This window comes from Salvelinus sp. IW2-2015, linkage group LG36, assembly GCF_002910315.2.
Source record: "Salvelinus sp. IW2-2015 linkage group LG36, ASM291031v2, whole genome shotgun sequence".
Classification (NCBI taxonomy): domain Eukaryota; kingdom Metazoa; phylum Chordata; class Actinopteri; order Salmoniformes; family Salmonidae; genus Salvelinus; species Salvelinus sp. IW2-2015.
In genome coordinates, this window is record NC_036875.1 from 1,113,674 (window position 1) to 1,126,821 (window position 13,148).

Sequence of the window (13,148 nt, forward strand, 5' to 3'; positions counted from 1 at the left end):
GTTGTTTGACTTTGTTAAGAATGACGATATGACATACTAAACAATTGACATGAATTAGTATGAAGACATTCAGCCGCCCACAGACCATTCAGATGTTTGATTAAAAGCCAAAATAGCAGGGAATCAGATGAGATTGAGGGGTGAAGGGATCACAAGAAGAAACACATTTAAACTACTGTCTTTATATGCTTTGAAGGATGGAATACACTAGCTAATACACCACCATTGTTAGTGGCATGTATATGCTGGGTTAAAATGGAGAGTGCTAATGTTGAAATAGCATTATATCACCTTTGATATCCATAGTGTATTGGGAAGACTCATCAGATATCTCACCCTTCTCACTGCCAGGGTGAGACAGCTCTGCTGTTTGAACAAAGCCACAGAGAAAACAGTAAGCTGGATGATAGCTTCAACCATGTAAATGCTTCTGTCAGATTTTGATATGGAGTAGAAAATGGTTTATGTGGAGCACCACCTTTGATGGCCACATTAAATTGTGTGGTATCGCCAGTTGTTTGGCAGTCAAACCTCCCACCACAGGACATGTCATCTGGTTGGATGAACAAAGTCCTTATGCTGCCCTTTGATTGTCTGTCAAGTCCACTATGTGGGTAGATCTGTGTTCCATCTTTGTGCCAGCAGACCTGGGCAATGGGGTCTGAAATCTCAAACTGTTGTACAATTGAGAGGCCTGCTTCTATGGACTTGTTCTTCTCAACTTCAGGGGCAACCAAGTATGTCATGGGCGGAGCTATAGGTAATCATTGAGGGGATAATTCAGTGTGAATTATTTGGAGTGGTTATAAAATGGCTAATGTAAAGAGACAATATCAACACTAAAGCATYTAGCTTTTTAAGTATTAGCTCAGAACATGTAAGAAGACAATTAATCCAAAAGCTACAGAAAGAGAGTTAGTCGCAACTGAAACTAGAGAAAAACAAACATTTTACAAAAATCACCTTGGTTCTGTACAATTAATGGGGCAACATCTTCCGCTGTCGCACAATAATACGCCCCAGAGTTGGAGGGGTGTGCCGGTTCGACAACCAGGTTCCTCCTGATGCCCTCCATTTCGAAAGGTCCAGTGTCAGAGATGAGCTCTACTTTGTCCTTCTGCCGTGACACCTGGGCAATGGGGTCTGAGATCTCACAGGGTAGTTCAATGGGGCAGGTTGCTTCAAGCGGCTGGCTCTTCACAACCTCTGGTGAAGGTAAGAACTTCACTGGTGGAGCTAAAGATGATTATCCATGTTATAATTGTGGAATTTACAGCAGATAACAATATTTTGGGGGAGGGAGGGGGCTTACAGTAAAGCTTCCCCAACTGACTAATCTGTCATTTCTCAAACCAGTTTCAAAGAGGCAATCCTATTGCTTCAAACAGTAAACAAACAACAAATATTTCCTTATTTAATGAGATGGAAAGCAAGTGTTTCAATTAACTTAAGAAGAAGAAGTATGTCCCCACAGACAGACAACACAAATAGCCACCAATGTTAGTTGCATCTAATCTCCACAAAACTGTCTAGGGTTACTCTGTATGAGATTTGAACCAAAAAGCCACAAATCACCTTTGATATCCACAGTAAACTGGAGAGTGTCGTCAGAAGTTTCACAGTTGTACAGCCCTGAGTGAAAGACCTCTGCTGATTGGACAATGAGCCTCCTCATGGTGCCATTAGATTGGATGTCCATTCCAGTCTGTGGGAGGAGCTTTTCCCCATCCTTGCACCAGTAGACCTGGGCAGTGGGATCTGTAACCTCACATTGCAGTTGAAATGGGCAGCCTGCTTCAACCGACTTGGTCTTCTCAACATCAAAGATAGCTGAGAAGGTCACTGGCACAGCTAGCAATGAGGATGAATGAAATACCATATTATAGAGATAAATCTTTAAATGTTTCTCATACAGTATATACACTTCTATGTGGCTTCAAATGATTTGAAAATACAAAATGAGTAAAGTGATCATCAAGTATGTGTAAATAGATAGCCACAGCATTGCAAATCAATCGAGCACAGGTAGCAAGGCTATATACAGTATTCTGTTCTGTAAAGTTATTTGTTCATGAACACAGAGAAGGCAGGGATTATTAGTTGCATTTGGAAAAGGACACGACTGTTAAAGGATGTAAAGCAAAGGCAGAAAGGGCCAAATCACCTTTGATATCCACATGGAACTCCATGGTATCATCCACCGTGGTACAACTGTAAGTGCTAGAGCCAGTCAGTTCTGCTGACTGAACAACCAACGTCCTCATGTTGCCTTCTGATTGGATGTCTAGTTCATGGTTTGAAAAGAGCTGTATTCCATCCTTGTACCAGTAGACCTGGGCAGTTGGATCTGAGAGCTCACATTTCAGGACAATGGGGCAGCCTGCTTCAATGGACTTGTTCCTCTCAGCTTCTGGAAGTACTGAGAACCTCACAGGCCGAACTATAGATATGTTTAAGTCTTAGATCATGGTAATCCATAATTACATTGTTGGTTTGATTAGGGAAATCATGATATTATTGGTTTGATTAGACAAATCATGATTTCATGACTTTTGTCAGTTTAAAATGGCAGTTTCTAAAAAACGTATTATSGAAGATCAAGCAGGTTAAGCATTGTATTGTAATAAAAGAAGGGATGATCATAAAGCTCATTGTTAATAGGCAGCAAGAAAAAGAGCGACAGAAAACATACAGTACAAGACCATCATTGTTAGTAGCTTTGTTAAGAGGGAGCTTGTTAATTTTTCGTAGAGCCCAAAATAAAACTTTTTCACCTTTGACGTCCACATTGAACTTGATGGCATCACCCTTTGTCTTGCAGCTGTACGACCCAGAGTAGAATATCTCTGCTGACTGGACAACTAGTGTCCTTGTGATGCCATCTGACTGGATTTCTATTCCACTTTGAGGTAGGAGCTTTGTTCCATCCTTGTACCAGTAGACCTGGGCAGTTGGATCTGAGAGCTCACATTGTAGTACAATGGGGCAGCCTGCTTCAATGGACTTGTTCCTCTCAGCTTCTGGAAGTGCTGAAAACCTCACAGGTGGAGCTATGGGTGTTTAGATGTTATGATGTTTTTTTATGTCTGTGTGTTACATTCGTCTTATGTTTGATTTGTGATGTTCAAGTGCAATCATCAAACTTAATACATACTTGTGGAACAGATGTCTATCAGGTCAGAAGGTCACAAGAAATATGTTAGTAACACACAAGAAATTAGTTCAACAGAAACCACGTGCCACTCACCCTCAACTTCCACGTTGAACCTTATGACATCATCAATGGCATCACAGCAATACACTCCGGAATGGGAGAACTCTGATGATTGGATGACAATTCTCCTCATTGTGCCTTCTGACTGAATATGAAGACCCTCGACTGTGTGTACCTCCACCCCATTCTTGTACCAGTGTACTGGAACTGCCGGGTCTGACAACTCGCAGTAGAGTACAATGGGGTTGCCAAGTTCAACAAATTTATTACGATCCATCTCTGACAGTGGTGTGAACTTCACTAGAGGAGCTGCAAATTTCAGAAAAATCATGAGCATTTTTCTCATCACAATTATAACACTTTGACCAAAATTAAATTGGTACAATAGAGTAAGAAAGGACATTTTTCTCATACACCTTTCATTTTTGGCAGTAATTAATATGTACCTTGAATATAGAGTGCTGCTGAATCTCGTATTCCATAGGCAATGAATGTGATCTCAGCCCCGTTGTCTGTGTCTCGTACCCCTTGTATGCGTAGGGATTGGTGCGTTCGAGACCGCCGCATGGAGTAACGGTCGTCCTCCAGAAGCTGAGTGCCATTCAAGAACCATGAGCCAATAACTGAGGCAGTGAGCTCAATTGAGAAGCAGGCATCCTGGCCTTCTGGCACCAAGGCATCCTGTAGGGGGGCTTGTATTCTGGTCACAGGGACTGAAAAACATAGCAATATTACACCTCAATTACGCTCTGCATTCTACTTCAAACTCAAATTCGGTAACACCTTATGCAAAGCAGGTTTCAAAAGGGTTATAATGTTAAGTATCTCTATGATTTTGTTTCCACTAAGAGCTGCTCCACATTCAAGCTGGCTTGATTTCTGATTGTCTCCACTTGTTCTAATGGTGTTTGCTGAGCACAGAATTCAAACTCTCTCACAGGTCAGTCATTACAACTAGCTAGCTAGCTAGCTAGCTTTTAGGGATCCGTTTTGGATCATTAGCTAGTTGGCGAATGGCTAGCATGGTAAGAATGATAGTTAGCCAATACTAGCTTAATATTATGCTAGCAGATGATAATGCTAACCAATGTTTTGCTGGCTAAACATTTGGCTAGCTAGCAGAATGGGAGTAGTTACAGCAGTGAATTATTTTGACAGACATCACACTAGCTCTAGCTAGTTGTCTAGCAATGGCTATCATGTTACACCATTTACATTAGCATACCTAGCTAGCTAAAGTGTTACATTAGCTAGCTAGCAATGTAAAAAAACATTCTAGTASCAATGGAAATACAAATGCTACATCTAGTCCAGTTTGGCTTGAATCCAGTTTGGCGCTAATGTGCCAATCGAAAGGTATATGTAGCAGATTTTCAGTTGGGATGGCTTCTGCTTACCCAGGTGAACTGCCCTTGGGAACTCCACATTGTTGCTCCTGCCATACTTGTTGACACCGCATATGCGAAAGCGATAATCTGCCTCGCAGGGAACGCTGTCGCCAAGAATCTCCACTGAGGTGGCCGAKTCGGTGGTCAAGCATTGCAGCCACTCCTGAGAGCCGGTGCCCACCTCTTGCCTCTCCAACACGTAACCCGATGGGGGGTTCTTCCGGGTGTCCTGCGCCGGAACCCAGGAGAGGAGGGCAGCGTTGGCACGCTCTGTGTTGATCTGCACACCCACTGGGCAGCTGGGTGGGCTATGCCTGGCCGCTGAAAGCAGAATATACTATATACAGTATGTAATGTATAAAACGCTATCCAATGCTCTTATATTTGGATATAGATTCATATTGGTGAAATTGGATATGAATTCAGTAGAATTAGGCTTGACGACCTTAGGAACACAATTTCTATCCCATTTGTCTGACAAATTCACCACCTACAAAATCTAATCCCAAACAGATGCCACAAGTATTGTACCTTTTACCCTCAGCTGAGAGGAAGTTTTGGATCTTCCCACAAAGAAGGTCACAAGGCCAGAATCCTGGGGCGTTGTGTTGACAAAAACCAGAATGTGAGTTTTTCCAAAGGACTTCAGGATGGTCTGATGAGTCTCACGGAGCTCCGTCCCCTCTTTGTACCAGTGTATGTCCATTTCCTCCTCCTCCACTTCAACACAGAAGGCAGCATTTTCCCCCTCCAAAACATCCACCTTACGTGGAAGCTTACGCACGATTGTGCCTACAAGGGGACAGAGTAAATTGTAAGGACATCAATAGCTGTGAAAAAATAACTGCGCTGACATATGGGCGCGTTGTACTGTGGTGTGACGTCAAACTGTAAGCGTGCCATATTTGATCAACTCAACCTGATCTTACATGAATTTCCTAAATCCACCCCAACCATGTCATGCTAACGATGGCTTTCTGTGTGTATCAGTCCAGATACTGTGTATATTATATATAAATACAGTAGATGTACAGAATTTACCTTTAACTGCCACCTCAGCAATGCTCCTCCCCCCATCCGCCATCTCGCAAAGATAAATCCCATCGTCGTCGACTCCGATGTCACGAATAGTTAGTCGTCGTTTTGTTCCCCACTCTTCCATCCCATATTTGGCCCCTGGCTGTAGCCGCCTGTCCTCCAAATACCATGTGATGGGAACAGAGTCCTCAGGAACCTCACACTCCAGAACAGCCAGGTCCCGTTCCCACACCTCCAGATCAATGAGGGGCTGTTTAAACCGCACAGGCGGTTCTGGCATTAAGGAGACGGAGGGATACCATTAAAGGGGTTAACGGCCACCTACGTAGGACTCATTTGAAGGACATGGTAAAAGAAAAAATGACTCATACAAGGAATTCATATGTTCCTTKTATCAGAGATGTCTGGCCTCAAAGCTAATACAGTAGTATAACATTGTAAAGAGGTAGCTCTGACACAGAACAAAGTCTACTGACTTAGCAAGACTAGTTATTTTTTGATAAATCACTTTATAACGTGGTGTTTTAGACATGTTACGCCAAAACCGTCTTGACTATAGCCAGTGGAAAATCATGTTCATTTGTATTTATTCTATTGGTTTAAATCTTTGAATTGCAGTTTTAAAACATGGTAAACAATGTTACTTTATACAGTGCTGGTTTACACTAGGAATAACTCCTGTTCAATTCAGACAACACTCACTGCTGTTTGTGTAAATACTGTCCATGTGAATTTCCAAACATAGCTGACAACTGCGCTTGATCTGTGTCCTTGGTCTAGATCTATGTTATAATCTGTCAATTGAAATGTATTTCATAGTAAATACCAATATAGCAAACAAGTTAAGAAGAATCATATGAGACAAGTGGCTTCATTCAGTTGGTATGGAAAGACCATTCACACATTGGGGCGTTGGATAGGCAATAAACTGTTTGTAACTGACACCATCAGACAATACCAGTTATAAATGAACGAATGTGAACTGCTCTTTGAATTATGTGTGTATTTCGCTGACTATATACTTATCCGACCCACAAAGAGCTTGATGATCCAATAATTGAGGAAAGACTCTTAACAAATTCACCTATTTAAACCTCTACTCCCATCTGCATTACCAGGATAACATTGTGTAAACATGTACTTTATAGCCTGCCATAGCTCGAACACAATGTTGCTTTGTAGCCTTCCCTAGCTCCAATACAATGTTGCCACCAGTGCTTTTCTCTGCGCCATGTGCGAAACATGATCCCACCTCTAGAGACTTCGATCACATGGACCCCCCCTCCCCTCCCCTCCCAGACCTTTAAAAACCTAAGTGACTTTGCAGACATTGGACCGGTTGGAATCCACTTCATGTCGATGAGCTTGGCCAGGTCAGGTACTTTGAAATATCTCTGTTCAAGTTTCAGATAATTAAGACGTACCATTAATCCTCTGGTGAATTAGGGATTGAATTGCTTTGCAGGAGCCAAATGATTTGGCTACTGATTACACTGGCCATATGCAGCTAATTGACTTGTTAGCGTATTCATTTAGCAATGCTGATTACCTGTTAAAAGGCTTATATATGGTATTAAGTCAAGGGGAGATGTACACACCTGCATGGAGTTATGTTTTTATACATGTTATACTGTTCCATGAAAGTCATTCTAGTTCTCTACTGAAGTATGTTAACAGCCAACTCTGTAGCAATGGACAAATACCAGTTTGACCTACCTTTCACAGAGAGATGTACAGCACTGAGGGTTTGTCCTGCAGTGTTGGATGCAGCRCAAACATAAACGCCGTTGTCCTGTTGCTTACAATACAGCACTTTAAGTGTGAAGTAACCCTCCCTGTCTTCATATAACAGGTATCGTCTTCCGGACATGATCAGCCTGCCGTCTTTCCTCCATATTATTTCTGGTTTGGGCTTCCCAGTCACAAAGCAGCGGAATTTGGCATGCTTGCCCTCTGTCACGGCAAACATTTTCACTTGCTTGGCTTGGTTGGTCACTGGGTCGTCTTTGAGCCGTGTGGTCAGCTGCCTACCACTCCTCTGTTTTCCTTGATGTCCTTTCCAGTGGCCGTTTGTGTAACCGTTTCGGTTTCCCTCTTCCTCGTGACCCGGGCCTGCATCGACGAGCAACACGGCTCCAGCCAGCCCCTCTCCAAACTCATTTCTGGCCTTGCATGTGTACACTCCACCGTCGGGTGCACGAGTCTTGAAGATTTTAAGCTGGAACCATCCTCCGTCCTGGTAGCCCACATTGAAATGTGTACTCTCAAAGATCTGGTTGAGTTTTCTCCCGTCCTTTTCCCAGACCACCTCTGGCCGTGGCTTTCCCCACAGCTTACAGGAGAAGACGGCGTCTTCGCCGCGGCCCACCCGGGTGGAGAGGGGCTTGATCAGGAAACGAGGCTTGTTCTCCTCCCGGACCTCCATCTCTTGGGCCTCCCCCTCCACCTTCAGGGTCGCCGCGGCATATGTTTCCCCGATGCTGTTCTTGGCCTTGCATGTGTACTGGCCGCTATCCTCTGTGGTCACCGATGAGATTATGAGATTGTAGACATTTCCGTCCTCGAAGATGCGGTAGCGACCCTCTGGGTGGATCTGTTCGTTGTTTCGCTCCCAGATGACCGCTGGCCTGGGGTCCCCGCCAATCTGACACTTCAGGACGGCGTCAGTGCCACTCTGCACTACTACGGGGCGAGGGTAGGCCAGGAAACGTGGGGCACCACCAAACACATCCATCTCTGCTAGTTTGCCAGCCTCACCTCACCATAGGCAGGCCACCAGCATGCAGTTGCTCCCTCACAGGAGTCGGGCTGCCCACTTCTGTACTGTACAAGGTTCTAAAAGAAAACAAACAGAAAGAGACATTGTGCAATACCTGGCAGACATTGTGTGGGCATACCTGCAGAAATATGTTTTTTTGCCCGCGTTACAGACAGCTATATCGGTCCACTAATACAGGACTAGTAAAGGACCAGTGCACTTTTTTGAGAATGTTATTATTTTAATATTTGTTTTTATTCAAATATTTTTATTTTTATTCATATATTTCAGGGGGGGCTGCAGCAACTTCAGCACCCCTACATTCTGCGTCTATGTGTGTTGCTGCAATCTGATAATTTGCTTATGAAGATGGAATGGAGCTGGAATGAACAAAGAAATAACTATGAMTGGTTTCATATAAAAAAATGTATAGACTCTTCAAATGTGTTTTGATTCATTCTCTGGGTATGCCCATGTTAATAAAGTAATTTTCATTTTCAAAAATGTTAAGCGGGCCGTAGAATTYATTCAAATATGCTAAAATCAGGAACATTGAACTATTCTGACACATTGACCTAAGCAGCCTCTGCTATTCTTAGATAAGTATGCATTTATAAGGATTGGGGCAGTAGTTGGCCTTATTCAAACTCGTGCTGCAGCAGTATATATGTGTTCCAGAGGCAAGGGCTTAGACCACTAGACCACCCTAGGCCACTGATAATTATGCATTTGTAAACATTTAGCTGCGTTGTAGGATAAATTATCTGTATTATGGCATTTCAGTGGGTGACAAAATATGACAGAATGGACAGTACAGTAGCTATTTGCCATAATACTGCAGTAAAAATGCATTGTAAGAGCATATGGACTACTTATGTCTTACTTCATATATGATTGTGACTATACAACTACATGATTATACATTACATAGTAAGACAATAAAATTATAAGAAAGTATAATGGCTCAATGTTAAAACAGGTAATCAAGGAATACACAGTGTATTCGGAAAGTATTCAGACCCCTTGACTTTTTCCAAATTTTGTTACGTTACAGCCTTATTCTAAAATTGATTAAAAAAAATGTTTTTTCCCATAATCAATCTACACACAACACTTCATAATGACACAGCAAAAACTGGTTGCTGCCTAGCTATTTTCAGGTCTCTCCAGAGATGTTCGATCGGGTTCAGGTCCGGGCTCTGGCTGGGCCACTCAAGGACATTCAGAGACTTGTCCGATAGCCACTCCTACTTTGTCTTGGCTGTGTGATTAGGGTCATTGTCCTGTTGGAAGGTGAACCTTCACTCCAGTCTGAGGTCCTGAGCGCTCTGGAGCATGTTTTCATCAAGGATTTCTCTGTACTTTGCTCCGCTCATCTTTGCCTCGATCCTGACTAGTCTCGCAGTCCCTGCCGCTGAAAAACATGGATGGTGCCAGGTTTCCTCCAGATGTGAAGCTTGGCATTCAGGCCAAAGAGATCAATCTTGGTTTCATCAGACCAGATAATCTTGTTTCTCATGCTCTGAGAGTCTTTAGGTGCCTTTTGGCAAACTCCAAGTGGGCTATCATGTGCCTTTTACTGAGGAGTGGCTTCCATCTGGCCACTCAACCGTAAATTCCTGATTGGTGGAGTGCTGTAGAGATGGTTGTCCTTCTTGAAGGTTCTTCCATCTTTACAGATGATCTCTAGAATTTCTTTTTGAATTTACCACAGGTGGACCACATCTCTGAATTTACCACAGGTGGACTCCAATAAAGCGGTAGAAACATCTCAAGGATGATCAATGGAAACAGGATGCATCTGAGCTCAATTTTGAGTCTCATAGCAAAGGGGCTGAATACTTATGTAAATACATTTGCAAACATTTCTAAAAAACTGTTTCGATTTGTCATTATGGGGTATTGTGTGTAGATTACTGAGGATTTTTTAAAATGTAATAAATGTTCGTTTTTTACGTAAAATGTTACTAAAAGGACAATACAGCGTAAGAACTTGGACAACTACACTAGTTCAGAATATAATATATTGTCTCAGGGTACTGCATAGAGACTGCATAAGAGCTTATATCACTACAATGTGTGTGTAAAAAACAATTTTATCATTAAAACATTGCGCCATTTAGTATCCATGATGTGTTTTGGGTGATTAGGCGGCATTACTATTAGTGTTAATTGAATTACAGGGGGTGTGTGAGACAGAAGCGCAAGTYAGCCATTCAGGGGTGAACGGCCTTTACTTTAGTCGTATTGCAACAGCAGCCACCACAACACATAGCCAGCACAGCTGGTGCTGTATTTCAATGGGAAAGTGCTTAATATAGTATGCCCTAAATAAAGACCTGTGAGAGAGCCTGTGTCAGGTATCACAAAGCACACCCTGGAACCCGTGTGCTCACACAAACACAGATCTACCTCACAGTGCTCACACCCCTAGAGAACTTACAGTCAAAATATGCTACGCCTTCATCACACCCGTTGTTGGCACTCTTATTCAAGAATTCATACTCCAAATATCATTGTTAAAATTGAGTTTCTCTGTCATTTTCCAAAATAAATGGAATGCAGGGATTAACAATTCCCTAGCATAAATAMATGATCTTCACAGTGTTATGGCAGATTGAACAACCTGGTTCTCTCAATTGTATATCTTTTTGGCTTCTCAATTTTGGTAGAAGCAGTTGAAGGTTTGCCCTGATGGACATTGGAGCCATCTATTAGTCAGGCTATGACTTTAATCACTTTAAGCTCAATGTGTATGTTTTCTTTCTGTCCGCTCTGATGTATGGTTAGGGTCTCAAGGAAGGTGAGCCAAATCTAGAATGCTTCCGAGCCATGTTTGTCATGCGTCCACCAGTTTACTGCATGGGCCACAGTGCGCACACACACAATGCCAACACACACACACACACAATCACACACACACCACACACACCACCACACCACACGACACACCACACCACACAACCACACACACACACACACACACACACACACACACACACACACACACACACACACACACAGTCAAAGGCACATATAATAAGAGTAGTACATGGTGATACATGTACTGAATCTTAAATCTTATAACTAGAAACCAATATGACAATGTGTAGTAGCCTGGTTTACTTCTAAAAGCATCACCATTCTGTCTCCCTTTCAACCCTTTCTCTCATCCTGAACCTGTGCCACGTCAATATGCTGAAAAACCTGTTCATCAGTTAGAACTCGTAATATCCACTTTATCACCTCCGATGGCAGGTGCTAGTAATTATTTCCCTGTTAGCCACCTGTTCCACAAAAATGATTGAGGACAATACATTGAAAGTGGTCTCAATATTCCCCCTGGGGGTTTAAGAGGAGATTAACCTTTGTGTTTACTCATCTGGTTTAATTGGAAGGACCCTTGCCCCCAGTGAATCTGCAYTACGTACTCCTCACATGACCTACCTCTCTTTGGTCCCAAGGAGCGATCGTCAACATACATTCCGCACTGGCACTCTTCTTCAAGCCACCGAGGATATATTCCCCGCCTCCAAACTGTTGAGTAATGTCACTTACTGGTCGATTCTTTCCCCGACACCAACTGTAATCCGGTTGKGGTTCTTTCTCTTAAATATCAACCAATGTGGAGCTTTGTTTTCACAGTTTCCAAGGGATCTTTTAGTACATATTGACAGGCCTGTGCCAGACCCATCCAAGAAAAGTAAAGAGAATTTGAGTATATCCCCCTCAGCGCCCTTTCTACACTCCAGAGCGGTCCCCCAATCTCTGTGGCGTTCAACCCTGAGACACCCCGAGTGTCATTGTTCGTGGAAGAACGTTAAATGCTTTTGCAGCTGCTGCTGTCCCCTAAAAATACCATCAGCCTTGATGACAGCAGTGAAGATAAGTTGGGCTCTTCCATTCACTTGCTTGCATGGGCTAAAGATAGCTTTAGATGGCTGGTTCAGGGCAGACTGCTTAGCTTACTTGAGACCTTGCAATAAAACCTAAGGAGAAGGGCAGTCTTCTCTGAACTCTAAATAAAATCTTTAAGACCCCTCCATGTTGAAGCTTCTCTATGTTTTCTTGTAATTCACCACAATCTAGAAAAGAGGAGGTTRGAGATACTGATAATAATCATCATTGTAGATATCCAGAATAAGTGGCTGCCGGATCTAACATGGCATCCACTGTAAATTGATGCTCTCCGCCGGCTGAAACCATGTGCTTAGCATGTGAAGAGTGAGTTTTACGTTAAATTTAGATTATTGTGTGGTGTAGCAGGGGTTGGCCACACTCACAAGGACCATGCATAGGTGTGGGCTCATTCCAAAAGCTTAGGTGTCAAAACAATGAACAATCTAAACAATTACTGATGTTCAATGATCATTWAAAAAATKATACATACCAATTGATTCTTGAAGAATATATCTTGTAAATCAGGGCTGCCCAAYCCTCTTCCTGGAGATCTACCGTCCTGTGGGTTTTCAGTCCAACCCTAATTTAACACACCTGATTCTACTAATTAGCTGCTCAACAAGACCTTAACTAGCTGAATCAGATATGCTAAATTAGGGTTGGACTGAAAACCTACAGGACAGTAGGACCCTACAGGAAGWGGGTTGGGCAGCCCTGTTGTAAATGCTTCAAGAGCATTTACAAGTGTCTGTCTTACCCACAATATTACCCACATTCTAAGGTTTTGGAAGAAAAGTTCTAATGCTAACATGAACTGGACAATTTGGAAAGGAGTCACAATAAGGTGAAC

The 13,148-nt window shown here is 42.7% G+C and overlaps 1 protein-coding gene across 10 annotated transcripts in view; it reads right to left on the bottom strand.

Annotated features, from left to right (window-relative positions):
- The window catches only part of obsl1b (obscurin like cytoskeletal adaptor 1b), a 69,616-nt gene extending 57,401 nt beyond the window's left edge, over positions 1–12,215 (bottom strand). For 3 of the 10 annotated variants that reach the window (XM_023981002.2, XM_070437694.1, XM_070437691.1), the window contains exons 1-13: positions 11,846–12,213; positions 7,357–8,475; positions 5,644–5,913; positions 5,134–5,394; positions 4,612–4,923; positions 3,661–3,927; positions 3,248–3,523; positions 2,775–3,050; positions 2,165–2,440; positions 1,576–1,851; positions 964–1,236; positions 479–754; positions 292–366 (exon numbers count right to left, since the gene is read on the bottom strand). In XM_023981002.2, coding sequence (XP_023836770.1) covers positions 292–366; positions 479–754; positions 964–1,236; positions 1,576–1,851; positions 2,165–2,440; positions 2,775–3,050; positions 3,248–3,523; positions 3,661–3,927; positions 4,612–4,923; positions 5,134–5,394; positions 5,644–5,913; positions 7,357–8,374 — 3,856 coding nt within the window. In that variant the 5' untranslated portion in view covers positions 8,375–8,475; positions 11,846–12,213. Of the gene's footprint in view, positions 1–291; positions 367–478; positions 755–963; positions 1,237–1,575; positions 1,852–2,164; positions 2,441–2,774; positions 3,051–3,247; positions 3,524–3,660; positions 3,928–4,611; positions 4,924–5,133; positions 5,395–5,643; positions 5,914–7,356; positions 8,476–11,845 lie in introns of all 10 variants that reach the window. The other 7 variants (XM_070437687.1, XM_070437686.1, XM_023980994.2 and 4 more) reach the window with 6 other exon arrangements.
- Positions 12,216–13,148: the final 933 nt, after the last annotated feature.